Genomic DNA, 20,197 nt, shown 5'->3' with positions numbered 1-20,197 from the left:
CAAAAGGAGAAACCTTTCCTTTAGGGGGTCGCCTTTAATAATTTTCAGGTTTGAGACTAAGGAATACAAAGGAACTTTTCCTATTTTCCGCTCGCTGCTATCCCTAAACTGGGGTAGGTCATGAAGTTATTATTTCATAGTCGAATGCTGGAATTTTAACTTTTGCAAACACTTGAATTTAGCAGTTTCAGGTGCTTGCAAGGGCCTCCTATCTGCGTCATACAGAGAATTGCGTCACTGCACCATATAGGTAAGGGCTCAAAAGAAAACGAATTCTATTATTTACATATACTTAAAGATTTTAAAGTTAAAAGTAAATTGGAGTCAAATTAAGGCTATTCCTCAACTATATTAATATTAACAATCGTGTAAAAGGGGTTTAACACAAAATCAAAACATATTAAAATTAAAATAAGAATTTATAGTAGTACAAATTCTAAAAATAAAAATGAAAAGCAAAACAGAAAAAATACAAGATAAAACATATATAAATGATAATAATCTTTTTTATTGAAATTCTAATTCCGAACTCATCTAGGGAAAATGAATTAAATTTTCTATATATATGTAATGGAATCTGTCTTTTAAGTTTAAACATGTAAATGCAGTTCAGCAGGACATTTAAGGGCCCTCTAAGCCTTCGGGCCCCTATGTGACGGCATTCCTTGCATACCCTTACTTACGCCACTGTTTCCAATGCTTTGTCTTCCTCATGACAATAAGGATCATCTTTAATTCCTAATGATTCTAGTTCGAAAAACATTTTCAATTCACTCTCTGAATTATCATTTATTAACCCACAGTACGATAAATTATTTCTCCGTGAATCATTTACATTTCCACTAACTATATATCCAAACACACTATTTTGTAATATCAAGCCTGTATTAGGAACATAGATTTTACCAGCTCGTAACATATAAAAAACTTCCGCGTCGAGCAACAGGTTTACTTTCTCTGGTTTATAAAATTCCCGATCCGCTAAATTCACCTTCTCAGAAATCACAAGGTTACTAACATCGATAAACTTTGCGGGAGTTAAACCTGCTATTTTTGGAATTACCAAAACCTCTAGTTTCCTTTTATACGTTTGTTCCTGATTACAGATAAGGGCAAGTGCTTTTCTTTTTATCGTAGTTGAAATATCTGATATACTGCAAACCGAAATATTTGTATTTTCTCTTTTTAAATTACGTATATCCGCTAATTCAGTGGTACAAAAACAAGAAACACTTCCACTATCACATAACGCTTTCACTTTAATTAAAGTTCCATCATTAGTCTCAATGAATACAAAGGCAGTAGATAAAATCACGTTTTTCCCACTGTTAGTACCCGTAGCGGCTGTAAAGGTTTCGTTTTGAGTTTTAGCTTGAAATGCAGGTGCGTGTACATTTAACGCATTGCTGTTTTGATCACCCAACGCCTGATCTGAAGTGTCTGCTCTTTCTACTGTGTGCCAACGGAATTATTTTCGTTTTGATAACACAAGAGAATGCTATGTTTTTTCTTACACTTCTTGCAGAAGTAATTAGAACGGCAATTTCTCACACTGTGCAAATTAAAACAACAAAAACATACATTCTGTTTTTTCACAAATTCTACCCTTTCTTTTGCAATTAATTTCTGAAATTTAGGACAATTAAAAAGCTTGTGATTGCTCAAATTACATTATCAGGGTCAATGTTCCTTCTTACCTTCTTCGGGAACATACAAGGACCTGACTCGGAACAGAGAGCTTACAAAAGCCATGTTCACTAATTGTGGTAAGTAGACAGGATACAGACGAAGGGTATACAAAACCCTTTATTTTTCTCTATATACAAGAACTTCCGTACTTCGGAATACACTGACCCGCTACTTGGGGTCTAACGTAAAAGTATAAAAATAAAACTAAACTCTAATTAAACTTTAGAATAATACACGTGGAAGATTGGCCTTATAATAACAGGAAGCGTATGTAGTCCAGAGGACTGTGAACACTACAATACGCTTTAAAAAATTATCAAGAGGATTAAAACCTCTGGCCTGGAAGGCAACCAGCAACTAAGTAACTTCTAAGGTAAGTGGCCTGCTTTGACTCACTGCTTCCTCTCTCTCGCTTGGCAAAAGGCCACAACTTAAATACTTGGCGTTCGCCAGACAAACTTTGCATAAATACCTTCACGCTTATAATTCTGGCCGGAAGTAGAAAATAAGAAGTGATAGTAAAGATTTAAAATAAAATAAACGTTAGTAAAACTTAAGATCCTTACATACTTCCCGCCAGAGTTAATAAGTTTGAAACTGAGGTCTAAAACGACCTTGTTGAAAACTTTTAGCTCTAGAATCTAACGCGAGGCCAATCTTTTACAAACATACTTCGCTAGAAACTAGAAATTTAAAAGAAAGATATTTGTTACAATAGCAGCTCCCAGGATACAAAAATTTTTTTTTATCTGTACTGCATCTAAACAGGAGCTTTTATTCAATTCTGGTTACTTCCAGAGATCTGGAAGGAAAACTAGTTTAATGAAATCTTACACCATGAAATGGCAAGTAACATATACAATTATACTTCTCTTAACATGTCTGTCTACGTGTTCCACACTTCTTCCTACAATCAAAACACTAACGTGTTAAAATTCAACATAACAAGACCTCTTAACACACCCTAATTTCAACTCTAAACCCTGAGGTACTATTCTAAAAGTGGCTAACTCTAAAGTGTAGCGTCAGAGAGCCTAACTACATCATTCAACCTTTAACACATATTCGCCATGCTTTAGTCTTTTTACAGTCACACGAATACAAAATTTTAACATTCACTTTTACCATATCACGGTATTTCTTAACATTTAAAATAACAGTTCACATTGTATATAAGAACATATCAACATGAAAGCAAGTGCCAATTCTTTCTACATTGAAATACTACATTTCAAAAAGTCTTTCAGACTAAAACTTCTTTCTTGCTAGAATGTTTTAAATAAAATTTATACAATAACTTTTTCAATATTTAAGTCTTTACTCAACGCTATTATACATCAACTTTAGTTTTACGCGCGAGTAATTGAAAAACATAATACCAAAATCGGTAACAACTCATTTCTCGCCCTTTTGGCGATAAAGGTAAACCTCGCATGAGGTAAAACTTCTTGAAATCTGCCACTTGCAGTAAGAATGAAAGATTAACTTAAGTTTGCAAAGTAAGATAAAATTTTACTTATCTTTGTGATATTCGGACATCCTTTTCTGGGCCCAGTCTTTAAAGGTATTGCAGATAGTAGTGTGATTTATCCTCCTTCTTGTACGGGCTCGCCCTTCAGTGCTTTCCTCTGGGAGCTTCCTTTTTTCACCAGTTCGGCCACCCTTGAATACCTTCTTTTTCTCCTCTGCTTGTGGTCTTGGCCGTTTGATGGCAGCTGGTCTTGGCGGACCCGGGAACCTTCTTTCGTGTTCTTGCTTGGACCTCGTTGCTGGCCGTTCAAATTTTCCTTGTACTTTTTCCTCCGCCGCTGATGGCCCTTCCTTAGTTCGGCGACTTTTGCTGCGGAGAGTCCTGTCGGTTGAGTAGATCTTCCGTTTTAGAGCCGGGTTATAGTTGCCGTTATTTCTCCTGGTTCTCTTCACATACGTCGTCCTTCTCCCTTCTCCCTTCTTCATTCTGGGGGTGTTCGTGAACTCTTTTCTGGACGGTGGAACAGCTTCTTTTTCTTGTTACCTTCAATTTTTCCGCGGGGCAATTTTCTTTTCACTTGCTCCTGCCTCTTATTGGCTTGCCCTTGTACTTGTCGTTTTTCGACCTCTGGAGCTTGTGCCTGCGGTGTCTGCCGCGCCGGATCCTGCAAAAGATCTGAAAATATTTGCATTTTATTACGATCGAAGTAGGGCTTGATTTGATCAATGTTTGCGGAACAGGTTTCACCATTTCTGGCTTTTAACACTACTACAGCGTGAGTTATTTTTTCTATAACATATGGTCCTTCAAATCGTGGAAAAAATTCGGCAGTTTTATCTTCTGGTGCTGAAGAAAGTGAATGCTTAATTTTTAAAACTTCATCCCCTACTTTATAAGTTACTCCCCGTCGTTTCAAATCATAATAGAGCTTCTGTTTTCTTTGTGCTACTTCCGTATTCTTTTTTGCTTCTTTTATTAGTTTTTCTATATCGCCCATTTTAAATTCTGGGGCTCTTTGTTGCACATAAAATAATTTATCTAACGGTGTTATAATCTTTCTGCCTAGAAATAACTCAGCAGGTGTTTTGCCCGTTGTATCATGTTTTGCGGTCCTAAGGGCGAAAGCAAATTCATTGACATAGTTATCCCAGCTTTTATGAAAATTTTTAACATAACTACGGATAATTTTCACTATATTTCTGTTGACCCGTTCCGCTATATTTGATTGCGGCCGATACGGGACCATTTTTAAATGACGTATGCCCAGTTTTTCGCACGTCTTCAAATATATTACTTACAAATTGAGGACCATTATCCGATATAACTTTTAGGAGCGCCCCGTATTTTAAAATATATTTATTTAAAATAGAATCAGTAATCAAAATCGTAAAAAACAACCTTATATTTAGCGTAGGTATAATGAAACACTCAATCGATTTCGAGGGCAGCTAAAGGTCCCTCCTCATCAGAAGAAAGAAATACATAGAAAGAAGAAAATAGGAGAAGGAGTCACAGAAACACCTAGTGCTTATCAGCACTGCACGTGGTTATAACTAGATTTTTAATCAGAGTTGCACTGGCCGCCTACTTTTACTGAGCCAGGCTGTCTGATCAAGCATAAAGAAATATTAGCGAAGTTAAAATAGGGAGCGAGGCGCAAATGCACATTACGCTCAAAATCTGAACTTCAAATAATGGAAAGCAACCACTGAACGGATTTTTATACCCTATTTTTATACCTCCTCGCGCTTGGTAGTACCAAGCGCGAGGAGGTAACGCCATCTATCGGCAAAAATAATGAATTAAGATAGTAGAATTTTAAAGGCATTAGGAAGGACTGGATTGGACTTCAAATCATTAACTAAACTTTCTAAATCTTTGTGAATGTGAAAAGCCTCAAGAAAATCCAATTCGCCTATGGAAGAAGCCTTTTGGATGATTTTTGCAGACCCAAAATCAAAATTATGGTTAAAAGTCCAGCTATGATACGCTATTGAAGACTTGTTAATTTCCCCTTTTTTGACATAAGATTCATGTTCCTTGATACGAAACTTCAACGCTCTTTTTGTTTGGCCAATATATCTTAAACCACACTGACATGATATACTATAAATTCCCCAAGAATTCAAGACAGAAACGCAATCTTTTAGAATCGAAGGGTGAATTTTATTAATAGGGGAGAAACCGACTTGAAAATTGAATTTCTGGAGAATCTGTGCAATTTTATAGCTAACAGAAGGATAAAATGGAAGCACGACAAGGTCATTGATATTATTTCTAACAGTGGAATGTCTTCTTTGATGGGAATCTGAAAATTTTTTGACGGCTTTATCAATAATCACGGGAGAAAATCCACGGTCAATCGCAACTGCTCTCAAATAATTAAGTTCATTGGTAAGCAAAGATTCAGAGGAACAAACTTTTAGCGCGCGGAAAACATAATAGTAAAAAGAAGCCATTTTTTGCTTAACAGGGTGGCATGACTAGGCATGGGGTGGTAAACAAACTGCAAAGGGTTTACGGTACACAGTGGTGCTAAAATCGGTTTCATTGCGGATTATAAGAATATCGAGGAAGGGGAGGGAATTGTTGGATTCAATTTCAAGAGTGAATTGGATGGCTGGATCAATTGAATTCATAATAGATAGAATCTCGGATAAATCCTCTTTATAACCGTCAAAAAGTGCGAAAGTGTCGTCAACATACCGAATCCAAAGACGAAAAGATAATTTATCAAATAATTTCATCTCAAAATAGTGCATATAAATGTCAGCAAGTACCGGACTGAGAGGATTACCCATAGCCAATCCTTCAACTTGACGAAAATATGCATTTTGGAAACAAAGTGGGTTTGACTTAGAGAAACTTTAGTAAGCGAAACCAACTCATTAATTTCAGTATGTGTGAAGTGAAATTCCCGAAGCCTAGTTTCAAGACAATTTAGTGCTCCTTCGACCGGAACATGATTAAACAATGATTTGACATCAAATGAAACCATAATGGAATGAAGTGGGGAAATATTTTTAAGTTTATCAATGACTTCAACAGAATTTTTTACAGTGTGAATATTGTTAGCAAGTAGAGGAGAAAATCTGGAAACTAAATATTTGGCCAAAGGATATGAAGCAGTACCTATGTTGGAAACAATTGGTCGAAAAGGAATACCGGTTTTGTGGACTTTTGGAAGAGCATAAAGTCTAGCGCAATTAGTAATAGGCGGAATAAGTGATTTCTTCAACTGAGTTGGCAGAATGCTTATTGCGTTAATGCTTGTTTTAATTTTTCGAAAGCACTATTGGCTTCGGCCGTCCACGAGAATCTTGCCTTTTTCCTTTTTAATTTTAACAATGGCTCAGCGATAGCCGCAAAATCTTTTATAAAGGACCTATAATATGAACAAAGTCCTAGAAAAGAAGAGAGCTTCTTTGCCGTGTTTGGAGTCGGATACTTTTGATTATTTTTGATTCGTCTGTCTTGATTCCTTTTTGAGATATTTTGTAACCTAAATATTTTAATTCAGGGGCTGCAAATTTGCACTTTTCGACATTAACTTTTAGACCGGCCTCATTTAATAAAGAAAACACCTGTCTTAAATCCTGTACATGTTGGTCTAGATTATCACTAGTAATAATGATATCGTCTAAATAGATAAATGTGGACTTTCCAAGAACAGGTCTTAACACAATGTCCATGCATCGCTGAAATGTTGCCGGGGCCCCTGAAAGGCCAAGCGGCATACGCAAAAATGCATAAGTGCCAGACTTGGTTATAAAAGCAGTCTTAGGCACGTCCTCAGGCCTAACCCCTATTTGAAAATAACCAGTCGTCATAAATTTGGTTGATTTTATGTTCCTTAGAATTTTTTCAATGATCGGCAACGGATATACCGGATATTTCGTTATGGAGTTTAATTTACGGTAATCAATAGCGAATCTCCACCTTTTTGGATGCGTCAAAGGATAGTCATTATTTTTCTTACATAAAACCACCGGGCTAGCATAACTACTTGAGATGGGCGTTATGATCTTTTTACGTAGCATATCGGTAATATGCCATTCTATAATTTTTTCCTTATTCTTATCATACCGGTATGGTTTTTGGCAAACTGGCATTGCATCTCCTGTGTCAATACTATGGTTAGTAACCTGAGTAAATCCTGGAATATCATTAAATAACGAAGCAAATTCACTTACCACTTGTCAGATTCTTCCTTGCTCGTCATTAGGGAGGTGGTCAAGTTTTAACATCGGCGGTTCAGCCTTTTCTGCAAGAACTGGTTTCATTGTCAGCTTAAGGGATGCTTCATTAAAATCCAGTGTTGCTTGTGCGTCTGAAAGAAAATTTATTCCTAAGATTAAATGTGCTTGCAGATTCTTTACTATAAAAAACATCACCTTTACTTGTTCGTCCTTGATTCGGATATACAAAGGTACTTTACCTATGCACTTACATTTTTCTCCTTGCGCAGCTAACACTGTCGTATTATCCGAATTATATATGCGATATATACGAAAATACTTCCTAAAAAAATCTTCTGCAACACAGGAACACTGCGCGTCTGTATCCAGGAGTGCGGTGGCTGGGATATTATTCACCAACACTTCAATCTTCGGAAGAGTCAAATTTTTCACCATTACTGTATTTAACTTGTAGGAAGAGGGGTTTTCTTGGCCTTCGGATTTCCGCACCCTCCCGTCAGCAGAAATCCGTTTTAGTTTAAATTATTTTTCATTTCCGTGCTTTCCTTCTTTTTTCCTGGGTTGCTATTGAACTGTCGACGTTCGCCGGCTGTTTTTGAATGCTCGGGTTTCCTTGCCCACTGATTCGCTTTGCCTCCGTAGCCATGTGCTTGAGTTTGCTGTAGTCTTGGCGTACCAAATTGGTTTCGCTGTTGATATTGGCATCTTCTTTCGACGTCCGCCGTTCTTCTACTTTCAAACTGGATTGCTAGCTCAAATAACTTTTCCAGTGTAGTCGGATTTCTTAATTCAATAAAGTCTTGCACTTGGGGCAGTAACCTCGGCAAAATCACTTGAATTATTTCAGGATCCGGATGGTTTCCATACAAGAGTTTGAAGACGTGAATTTTTCTTAAAATAAAGCTCGACAGGTTTTCGATTCTTTGTTGATATATGCTAAAAAGTTCCGTTTCTAATTTCGCACGATCCCTTACAACAGGGAAGGCTTTTAGTAGGGCAGTCTTGAAATTTTCGTAAGTATAGGTGGGACTTCCTGCTTGACCCAAGAGACTTCTGCCGATACATTTGAACCAGTTAAGTGCTTGGCCCCTCAAAGCACTGGTAGCTAAGGTAACTTTTTGAAACTCGTGCACGGGGTAGAGCATGAAGTGGTCATCTAATTTTTCCAAAACACTGGTTACCGGTGAGTTTCCATTAAATGTTGCTTCTGGTTTCATCGAAGCGCGCATGGTCTGGACGATGTAACCAAATCCTTCCAGGGCGGCAGCTGGCATTTCTGGATTCTGAGCCGTTTCTGCAGGCAGCACAGGTTCTTCTTGAAACTCGGCCATGGTTATTCTTCTTTGTTGGGCGCCACTATCAGGGTCAATGTTCCTTCTTACCTTCTTCGGGAACATGCAAGGACCTGACTCGGAACAGAGAGCTTACTAAAGCTATGTTCAAAACTGTGGGAAGTAGACAGGATACACAAGAAGGGTATACAAAGCCCTTTATTTTTCTCTATTTACAAAAACTTCCGTACTTCGGAAGTGAAATGTGATTTTATCAACAATTTTCCTGTCTTATTGTTGTTGATAAATTTTTGATGAAATCACATCATTTTGAATAGTTTCATTCTTTTAGAAATATGGGTTTGGCAACAATTTTTCATTGTATTTCTTATGTCATTGTTTTTGATATTGGCATATTTCATTGTCATTTTTTATGTATATAAGAGAATATATTTTTATATAATATAAAATGTAGTAAAACTGATTAAAAGAAAACCATTGGTAGTTTTAAAAACGGTTCTGCAAGGAAAGACAAAGATTTACAAAGAGAATTCTTTCCGTAACTCAGTCAGAAAATTTTCTAAACTCTCTTGTTTGTAATTCAATTAGTTTTGCAATTCTTTTTTGGATTTTAAATATTTACACTTAACCTGCCTTATTAACTGCATAAAAGGTATTTCAGTTCCCTTAAATCGTACCTGACGTAATAAACATTGTTGCTAATCGACGGCGAATAAGATCTCTTATTATTTTCAGTATTACAAAAGGAAACATAGAGGTAATTAACCGTTTAAAAAGTTCTTTTTATCTGAACTTCTTAACAACACTTTGGAAGAATTATTATTTTATATTGTAGATAAAATTAACACTCTTGGTTGGTTTCAAAATTTCTAAGTAAATTCTTGTCTATGTACACTAATTTCTACATTTAAAATAAAATCTAATGGTTATGATGAATTCTGTAAATATTGAAGTTTCTATATTTTATACAAACTTGTATGTGTATAGTTAGCACATTTAGTTTTATTCAAACAATAATGTACTTTTTAATAATTTTTAGCACTTAAATAAAATAGAATAATAATAACGGGGGGGAAAATGGAATAATAATAATAATGGGAAAGAAATAATGGGGAAATAAAAACCGAAATTTATAAAATTCGGATTCTTTCTGGGTTGTATTTTAATGCTTTTTATTAGTAAAAATTATTCCATGAATTGAAAACAGTAAATAGTTTTATTAACAGAAGAGAAATATTGTTATTATAACTCATACTTTTAAATTTTTTTATACGTTTAAAAGTTTTGTTACCTCTTTGAGATTGTTTTATTGCAAGTTTCCAAACTGCAATTATCTTTTAACTATTTATTTCACTTCTATTTAACGACAGGTGGATAATTTAAAACTCTGGATTTAAGAATTCAAGGGGTGTTGAAAAAATTGTGATTTCGGATTTTTGCATTTTCAAATTGTCTACACTTTTTATCTTTCTAAAAATACCATTCTTTAATCTCTATGAAAATTAGAACTGTAAAAAAAATCTAGTTTAAAAATTTTGTCTTCTACTGCTTTGATCAATGCGGATTTTTACATAAAAACGCGTTTTTCTCCAAACGTGATTTTTTTATACTCGATGTATCTTTTCTCAGGAACTACTGCTCACAGGTATCTAAACTTTTTATGGCTCATTTATTAGGTTCCCTAATATTTACTGAAATGAGCTTTTTGTAATAAACTTAGAAAAAAAAATTTAATTTTTTTTTGTGTGAGAATTTACTATGCTTAACAAAATATTCTGTAATTTACTCTAAAATTCAAAATGTTTCAAAAACTCATTTTGGTATTATCAGATAGGTATGCTTTAATTACAGAAAAAATTTGAAGCTTGTATCTACAGCTTGATTTTGAGAAAAGGTACATCGAAAATGGCCAATTTAACATTGTCGGTATAAGGGTTTCTGATAACCCTTAAATCTACCTCGACTGCCAAATTTCTTATTCATTGTCGATTGGAGTTTCAACATCTCTAAGCCATCCAAATTCTTGCTGTTCTTTACGGATTCAGCTGCTTGTATTCAACTACAGAATCTATTACATATATATATATATATATATACACACTATGTACTATATCTATATACTATATAGATATAGTATATAGATATCTATGTACTATATCTATGTACTATGTACTATATACTATATCTATTACATATATATATATATATATATATGTAATAGATATAGTATATAGTACATAGTATATATATATATATATATATACTACATATCATTTGATGGTTGCGAATCATGACTTGGATTGTATATATATTATTGATTTGATTATAAATATATACATATAGTACTGTATCTCACTGCATATATTTGTATTTCAGTTCTTTAATTGAGAAGTTAAACAATGGTATTTAATCACATTAGCTTTTTTAACAATTTGATACCCAATGAGAAATGTATCACCAAGGGATGGTACTTTCTAGCATCTGCTTAAATTTTAAGTTACCTACAATGCACTAAACCAAATTTAAACAAACCTAGATGAAACCCTAATTTTCAGGAAGGGAAACTCTATTAACAAGCAAGCAAAAATAATAAGGGACTTGCAAATTAGAAACTTAACATAGAGTTGAAATTTAGCATACTTGGCTATCCCCTTAAAACTCGCTTACCACTGATAGCGACACCCTGCAGCTTATTATAACACACATACACATAGATGTTTTGCATGGAAGAAAGGATGAATCCTAGAATATAATGTAGTGAAGAAACAATAATATACAAACGCTGTGTCGACCACCTCTTTACAGTACTTTGAATGTTACCAGTATCTCTCAGAAGATAAATGAAACATGAATATAAAATATAATAAACTTAATAATACTCCAAATGCAATAAATTATATTGTAACAAAGCAAACCTTAAAAAATTTACAAGTCTCAACAAATATCGATTCTCAACCCACAGTTCAGGAATTAAGGAAATATCTTATAACATATAATATTTTATTCCGTATCTCACTTTTAGTGCTATATAATCTTCCACATATTTTATAGAAGTAAAATCTATAATATAATGGGGTATTTATACTATATGTAGTTCTTCATGTAAAAAAGATTAGTTAACTTTCGTATTGTAAAAATTCCATGTCTGTGAATAAGTATGAATATACTCATACTCATATACACGTAATTATAACTGTCTATTTATTAAATAACTAATTTAATGAAACTAAATTCCTATAGAAAAAATATATCGAAAAAGGCCAATTTAACATTGTTGGTATAGGATTTTCTGATACCCCTTAAAACTACACTCACCTTAGTAGTCCTTCGCCTGGATCTGCCTTCTGCCTGGATGGTCCTTGTGCACTGCTCCACGCATTCTGCCAGAGATGGTCTGTTCTGTTCTTGACTATAATCCTGCTGATTCAGACAAGCTAATGCTACAATGTATGCGCTTGCAATCCTCAGTATGGCCAGTTTAGACAGTTTCTGGTTGTGAGCATAAGCTGGAACAGCTCTCCTGAGACTCTCAAACGCAGCGCTTATTGTGTGGACTCTTGTCCTCTCTCTAGCGTTTGCTTCTATACGTCTCTGCCTGCTCATGCTCTTGTAGTTCCTCGGTCTCCCTAGGGTTCGACTAGTCCTCGAACTGGTAGGTCCGTTGCTGTCATCCTGGCCTTCAAGAATCGGATCATAGTCACGGGACGTCATAGGCTTGACAATAGTTGATTGGCTGGGGCTCGCCAAAGATGAAGACAGATCAGTGGGTGTTGTTAGATCAGTGGGTGTTCCGAGAAGAGTCTCGGAATTGGACTGTGACGTGACGGAAGACAAATCCTTCGATGAACAGAGGCTGATATTAGTCCTAGAGCCACAAGCTGAGCTGGCTTCGTGCTTTCTTATCACAGACTGCCTGAAGGTTGGTAAAGGAACCTCTTGTTTGACGATTGGTGGGTACTTCTCAACTTTCGGCTTTCGCCATTGTCTCTGCTTTCGTTTCTTTTCCAACCCCTGGCTGGAGGTGACAGTGGACGGTCTATCTATTTGACACCCACTGTCTCCACTACTGGGTCTCTCCCTTTCGATGGCTTCGAAGACATCGTCCACTTCGTCGTCGTCTTTATCATCTTCATCGGAATCCCATCTAAATCTCTTCATAAGCAGGACGTCTTTTCTCTTCTTCGGTTCGGAAGATTTCCTTTTATTGCGTTTACCCGATTCGATGGCCGAGTCTGGCTCTTGTGCGAAGAACATCGTATTAGCCTTTTTGCACTGAGGTTTCACATCCACGCCACTATCGTCACTGAAGGCATCTGTTTCTTGTAGATCAGTGGAAGTGGTCGCCGTGGACGCTGAGGGACTAGTTGATGAGCAATTTGGTGAGCTAGCCATTGCTTTTAATGAAATTTTACTTAAAAGTCTACGCCAAACAATAAACCATTTCTTTTTTAAGTACTTTGATTACGTTAGGCAAAAATGTTACTTCAGTTTTTAGTGAAATGGACGAAAAATGAATATGCAAAAATTTCATATCCATCATTTTTGAAATTCCAAGTAGCAATACCAATATGGAATCAAAAAGCTAATTCCACAGCGTCATAGCGAATGAAACCTGAATCATTTCACTTTCGTAATCTTTCTTAAGCTGATTAAATCAATTATTTCATGTAAATCCTCTGACATCGACTGGGAACGGCTTGTGGATCCTTTCAAATAACATCCATTTGTTTTCTCATAACGAAAGAGATTTGGTTCGAAAACTTAAAAATTACTATCCACTACCATATTTGGGACAGAGCAGCTTTCGACGGCTAAATCGAACACAGAAGGGACCGCGAATCCACGAACACCGAAAGACCTCCCGCTCTTTGCGGTAGGTCAGAGGCCGGTCGCGAAACACGGCATCTCTTCGAACGGCCACACGGAATTCTCCACCATCAGTGATCGAGGGTTGCCATAACAACTGCTGCCGAAATCTCGCCAAGTGAGACCATCTAGAGCGCCAAACGATTTCCAATTTTTTTCAATAATTCGTCAGCTGAGGCACTCACTTAACTGCAGCATTAAAATTAGAACCAATCGTATCAAATGAAATGTACCATTGGTTTTGAAACGATTTCGGTTCTTATAGCTGCGAGTTATTTACCGCAAAGTATCAATTCGCTTATTATTGTGTTTATTTAAATGTTTCTGATTTTTAGCACTTTTCTGATGTAGTCTAAATACAAAAGGATAATTTATTTGCATTAATCTGCGGTATTTATTTCCTGATTATTGTTTTTTGCCCGTATATAAATAGTGACTTCGCATAATTTCATAATTATTAGTTTGTGCATTTTATTTTATTAAAACAAAAATTTATACACATATATATGTATATATATGTATATATATATATACACATATATATGTATATATATATGTATATATACATATATATATACATATCTATATATATGTATATATATATAGATATATATATATATGTGTAGATATATATATATATGTGTGTAGATATGTATATATATATGTGTGTGTAGATATGTATATAGATATGTATATATCTATATATGTGTAGATATATATATATGTATATATATAATAATTTATTTCCTATATATATATATATATATGTATGTATATCAAATGTATGATCTTAAATCCATTTAGTGCGAAAACAAGTCATTACTATTTGCGCAATTGCTGCAAAGTTAGTTAATAATTTATTTCCTAAACAGTATTGATTAATTGATTATATTATCTCCTAAGTTTAATTAAAGTAGAATTATTTTAAAAGAGTGAATCCATACTGGTAAGTTATATTTTATATACTGGTAAGTTATGTTTTTACAAAGTTTGCATTATTTATCTTATTTTGTAATCTTCTATGTTTATTTCAACTTTACTTTGGGGGACGGTTACTCGGGTTAATTAGGTTTTCTCTACAGTAATTGCTTTTTACTCCAAATTGAATTGAATAAAATGCTTCATAAGAATAAGTTCTTTGAGTATCAGCATTGGTTTATAATCCCTTCTATTCGCGGAAATATTTGGCCTGACTAGAATTGCCGGTTTCCTGAGCGGGGACTTGGTGGGTGAAGGTTCACCGTTTGATATTGTGCCTGCTTCCGATCTGTCTCTGGTGTACGTCCGTTCAACGTGGTTTGCCTGTGCGAACACGTGCATTGCTTATCTGACTGCATCAGCATTTTTTAATGCTATTTATGGTTTGTATGATTTGTGAAATGCTGATACGCTTTCACTAATTTATTATTTTCGATTATTTTTGGCCTTTTGAGTTTTAATTATGAAATTTAATACCGCGTGTCTTGCCAAATAGCCTAATTGCTGGTTACTTGTTTTTTGCCATATTACGATAAATTTCGCTTTACTGCGCGATTTAAATTAATCAGATAAATTTTCTCTGTTCTGCGCGAATTTTTGGATTTTATAACGTAGTTACCCCCAAGCTTTCACTTCAGGTGACTGTCAGGGGCCTCGTGTGTTTTCCGCCTACACATCCGTCTGTGGAGAAGGCTGTCGAGCCAGGGCTCCATTCCGGGGTGTAGGACTACTGCCTTATGGGCGCTGGATTTCTGGATTTCTCTGCGTTTTGCTTTGGCTTAGCGCGACCATGGAGAGGCTCGTAGAAAGTTACAAATTACAAATACATGAGTTGGAACAACTCAAATTGGATAAAGGTGAACTCACAGAAATTGAAACAAAATTCTTAAATTTTTTGTTAAGCTCACTTGAAATTGTCAATGCACTACTTACTCAAAGTAAAACTGACTCAGTTTTAAATCAAGATAAGACACAACCTCAAATTCCAACCACAAGTAAAAATTACGAAGAAAATGCGAGGGCACGTAGCCCAATTAGTATTCATGACAACACAATTGTTACTAATAATGAAAAAACATTAGATAAAGATTCTAGCTCTGACGAAGACTATCCACAACGTTTTGGAGACAAAACAGTCCGAACAAGAAATCCCAGACAGGGTTTTAAAAAGATTAAATTAGATAATTTCACGCAAATCATTTCACCAGTTATTACTCAGAAAGATTACAATGGTACGATCGTACCGCAAGAAAATTCAAAGAATAATAGTCAAGAATCAGTCATTCCTGAACAACACACTATCTCTGATAACATTGAAATGGATACTTCTAATGCTGATGATCAGCAAAATTCCACAAATGATAACAACACACAGGTCAAAACACCTAAAAAGAACAAACTCCCTCCGATAATTCTCAAAGAAACCAAATTCAAATATAAAGCGTTAACAGGATTATTCCATCAACACAAATATAAATTCATCGGACAGAATATTAAGGATGGTGTTAAAATTATTACTTCTGATCCTGACAGTTATAAGGGAATTGTTAGGATCTTAAAAGAGATGAAAGTGGAGCATCATTCGTACATTTTGCCAGAGGATAAAAATCTCAAGGTAGTAATTAATGGACTACTTCTCACGACTGAAATTGAGGAAATTAAGGAAAGTTTAACTGAATTAAATTATCAAATAATTGAAATAAAGCAAATGTCACGACGTAGAGGCGGTGAAGTTCAGAAACTTCCACTTTTCCTTGTTACCCTACCTAAAAATGAAAACTCTAAACAAATATATCATGAACGCTATTTATGCGACCTCAGAGTCAAAATTGTTGAATACAGAGGCCGACAGGGACCATTGCAATGTTTTCGATGCCAGGGTTTTGGCCACACTCAGGCGGGTTGTAACTATGAACCGAAATGTGTCAGGTGTAGTAAAAATCATTATGTAAAAGACTGTCCGGACAAAAATAAGAAAGATGTTCCTTTAGTTTGTGTAAATTGCGGTGGCAACCACACATCTAGTTTCAAAGGATGTGAAAAATTTCCAAAAAATAAAACTGAAAAGCCTAAAACTTTTTCTAACAGAATAGTTGAAGGTAAATCTTTCGCAGCTGCTCTTTCGACTGGTATCTACACAGATACAATTACTGAGGCCAAAAAAGTTTTCACTGATCTCGCTGAACTGGTTTCAGCAATAAAATCCGCTGGTTTTTTCCAGCTCACACAACAAGTTAAGGACTTGAACAGAAATCGTCATGAAAGCAATCAACCCAACAATACTGATAATGTGCCCGCACAGAATTAATAGAGCTCCTATCCAAATCATGATTTGGAATGCTCATAGCATCTTAAATAGAATCCAGGAATTTCATAATTTCTTACTTACCTACGATATTGATGTTGCTCTTGTCACCGAAACGTTTGCGACACCTTGTGTGAATATTAAAATCGCAAATTACAACTGTTACAGGTGTGACAGACTGAGTCACCCTGGTGGGGGGGGCCGCTATTTACGTTAAGCACTCCTTGCAATCATGCCTGATTAGCGAAGATAGAGGAAACGGCTACGAAGCTGTTACAGCTTCTGTTTTATTACCAAATTATGGCATAATTTATTTCATTGCATTGTATAACCCTCCACACATTCCTATTGATGAGCATAAACTCGCTCAATTGCTGCCTAATTCAGAACATATCATCTTAGCTGGCGATCTCAACGCGAAGAATGTAGAGTGGGGTTGCAGACGCACCAACAGAAATGGAGAACTTTTACTAGAATTTATTAATAATTATCCTATTTATTTTTATGCTCCTACTGAATATTCCCATCTTCCTGATGACCCTCGAAAAGGAGACATCCTGGATGTTCTTCTTACCACCACTTCAATCCCGATTTATCTTGATGTGAAAGTTGAATTAACTTCAGATCATGTGCCAGTTTTAGCTACGCTTGGTACAAATAAAAACACTGACGAAAGATTTAAAATCACTACGGACTGGAATAAATATTTTAATTTCCTCATTGAAAACCCTCCGGCTATTAAGCAACTTAAAACAAAATTTGATATTGACTATGCAATTGATGTTCTCAATAATAGCATACTTAGTGCATATAACAAGGCTACTAAGAAAATTCCTGCCGATAAGTACAGTGCTAGATTGCCTAGTAACATTAGAAACCTGATTTCACAAAGAAACAAACTGCGCAAAAGATGGCATATTGCCTGGGATCCTAGGATCAAAAAAGAGTTAAATAAACTGAACAGAGAAATAAAGAAAAGTATTTATAAACACAGAGATGAGTCTTGAAATGCAAAAATTGAAACATTCAATGAGCCAAATAATGCATTCTGGTCTTTTGCAAGGAATCTTCGAGGCAAAAAACCAAACAATAAACCAATTTACGGTGATAATATTATAGCTGTCACTAATAAAGACAAAGCCAATGTAATGGCTGACTTTTTAGAAAAACAATTTGTTCCTAACCAAGATCCAAGCGACCCTTTATTTTCATATGACACTAGATATTTTATTCAAGACTGGATTAATGGACCGGGACCCAAAAACAAGACTAATTATACTTCACCTAATGAAGTTAAGGAGATTATCAAAAGAATGAAAAATAGAAAAGCTCCCGGTTTTGATAACATCACCAACGTCGCCATCAAAAACTTGCCTATTAATGTTATCACGAAATATGTCAGCATTTTAAATGCCTGTCTTGAAAATAATTATTTCCCAGATAAATGGAAAACTGCTAAAGTAATTTTATTACCCAAGCCTGGTAAAAATGCTACCTCCCCGGAGGGTTACAGACCAATTAGCTTACTGATTCTGTCTGGGCAAAATCTATGAACGAGTTATCTATAAGAGAATCGAGCCTTACATGGATAAGATACCTCCTGAACAGTTTGGCTTCCGTAAGAAATTGTCTACGACCAAGAAGCTTGTCCGACTATGTGAATACATCGGTTCTGCACTTTTCAAACATCAGAGTGTCGCCTTACTCATGCTAGACGTGGCGAAAGCTTTCGACCGCGTCTGGCATGAGGGGCTTATTCTCAAGCTTATATCCTTGGATTTTGACAGAGATCTGATATTACTCATTTATTCTTTTATTAAACACAGAAAATTCTTCGTCAATATTGGTAACGACAACTCTGATCCCAGAAGACTCAAGGCTGGTGTAGCTCAAGGATCAATTTTGGGACCAATTCTTTTTATATTCTATGTTGCTGATTTCCCTAAAATTTGCACAGACTCTAATTTTTATTTAGGATGTTACGCCGATGATACGGCGCTTGCATACATGTCTCACAATCAAGAACTTGCCATTTCTAAATTGCAGGATAAAATTCCAGAAATTGAGCAATGGTGCACGAAATGGCGCATAGCCATCAATGCACAAAAATCCCAGCTTATTATTATTGGAAAAAGGCACTCTAGAAGTCCATTTGTAAACAAAATTAAAATCTTTAATGTTGAAGTTCCGCTTGTGAACAAAGCTACTTATCTTGGAGTTATTTTAAACAATAAATTCACATGGAAAGACCACATCCAAAAAGTAAGAGGCAAAACAGTTGCGGCTATCAAAGATCTTATTCCTTTAATCGGAAAAAATTCAAAACTTGACCTACGAAGAAAAAGACATATTTATACTGCCATTATTCGGCCTATCTTTTCTTACGCGTCTCCAGCCTGGGCGACTTATTCGAAAAATGAAATCAAGAAGTTACAGATCACTCAAAACAAATTTTTAAGGCAAATCACGAATGCTCATTTTTATGTTTCCAATGAAACTCTGCACAGAGACTTAAAAATAGAGAATATCGAGAATTTTCTCCATAATGCAAATCGGAAATTTTTTGATAAGGCGAGAAATTGCTCGTACATGAATCATTTTAAGGTTTTCGACTACACCGTGTTTCCAGAAGATATTAAAATCAGACCATTAGCGGCCTTCCTTACCAGGGACACTAATTTTCCTACTTAAACTATCTTTCATGAAACTTCATCTTTTGTATATATTGTACATATATTGTCGTATTATAATTCGTATTATATTGTATTTTGTATTGTATTTGCTCACTTATTGTATTTATCGTATGTAATAATAAATTGTTTTTTGCTAATATATCATGATTTATCGTAACATACCTATCAGGAACAACTTTAACCCTGACACTCCACACATTGCTGCCTCTCCTGGTCTTGGGCTTTAAGTTCGATTCTCTGCTTGTGGCGTCATGTAGTCACCCCCTCTTTTTTCATTTCCTATTGCTTCCTATCACTCGGTCCAGACACTTTTTATGTCATGTGCCCTATGGGCGTACTTGTCATGAGCCGGACACGTTGCATCACATGCAATATTTCGGCATAATTTGTAATGAATGAATGAATGCCGGTTTGGCTTTAACTTATAACTCGAGTAAAGACGAAACACTTTCGTATTTACGTATTTTTATCAATTATTGTTCATTGAACGGGAGTTGGTTTGTTCCCCTTGAAAAGTCAACTAATTTCCGATCAATGACAATGATTACATGTTTTAATTTTTCCTTTTACAATTGAAATATTATTCTTCGTGATGATTTAACTCCAGTCCCCGTTAAAACATTATTAACATTTTGCTTTCAAATTACTTCAAAACATCTTTCAAAATATAACTTACCAGTATGGATTCACTCTTTTAAAATAAT

General features: G+C 35.3%; 1 protein-coding gene and 1 long non-coding RNA gene across 4 annotated transcripts in view; one reads left to right on the top strand and one right to left on the bottom strand.

Moving 5' to 3' along the window:
• The window catches only part of net (atonal bHLH transcription factor 8-like protein net), a 158,591-nt gene extending 145,034 nt beyond the window's left edge, over positions 1 to 13,557 (bottom strand). For all 3 annotated transcript variants that reach the window (XM_085812584.1, XM_085812583.1, XM_085812582.1), the window contains exon 1: positions 11,967 to 13,557. In XM_085812584.1, the coding sequence (XP_085668710.1) occupies positions 11,967 to 13,043 (1,077 nt within the window). In that variant the 5' untranslated portion in view covers positions 13,044 to 13,557. The remainder of the gene's footprint in view (positions 1 to 11,966) is intronic.
• Positions 1 to 20,197, top strand: part of LOC146997915 (uncharacterized) — a 189,639-nt gene that overhangs the window by 93,928 nt on the left and 75,514 nt on the right. The window lies entirely within an intron of this gene.

This window comes from Stegodyphus dumicola, chromosome 3 (assembly GCF_044657685.1).
Source record: "Stegodyphus dumicola isolate Sdum_Otavi_A_Nest chromosome 3, ASM4465768v1".
Lineage (NCBI taxonomy): Eukaryota > Metazoa > Arthropoda > Arachnida > Araneae > Eresidae > Stegodyphus > Stegodyphus dumicola.
Note: the sequence above shows the minus strand (reverse complement) of the source record. Positions and strands in the feature narration are given on the sequence as shown.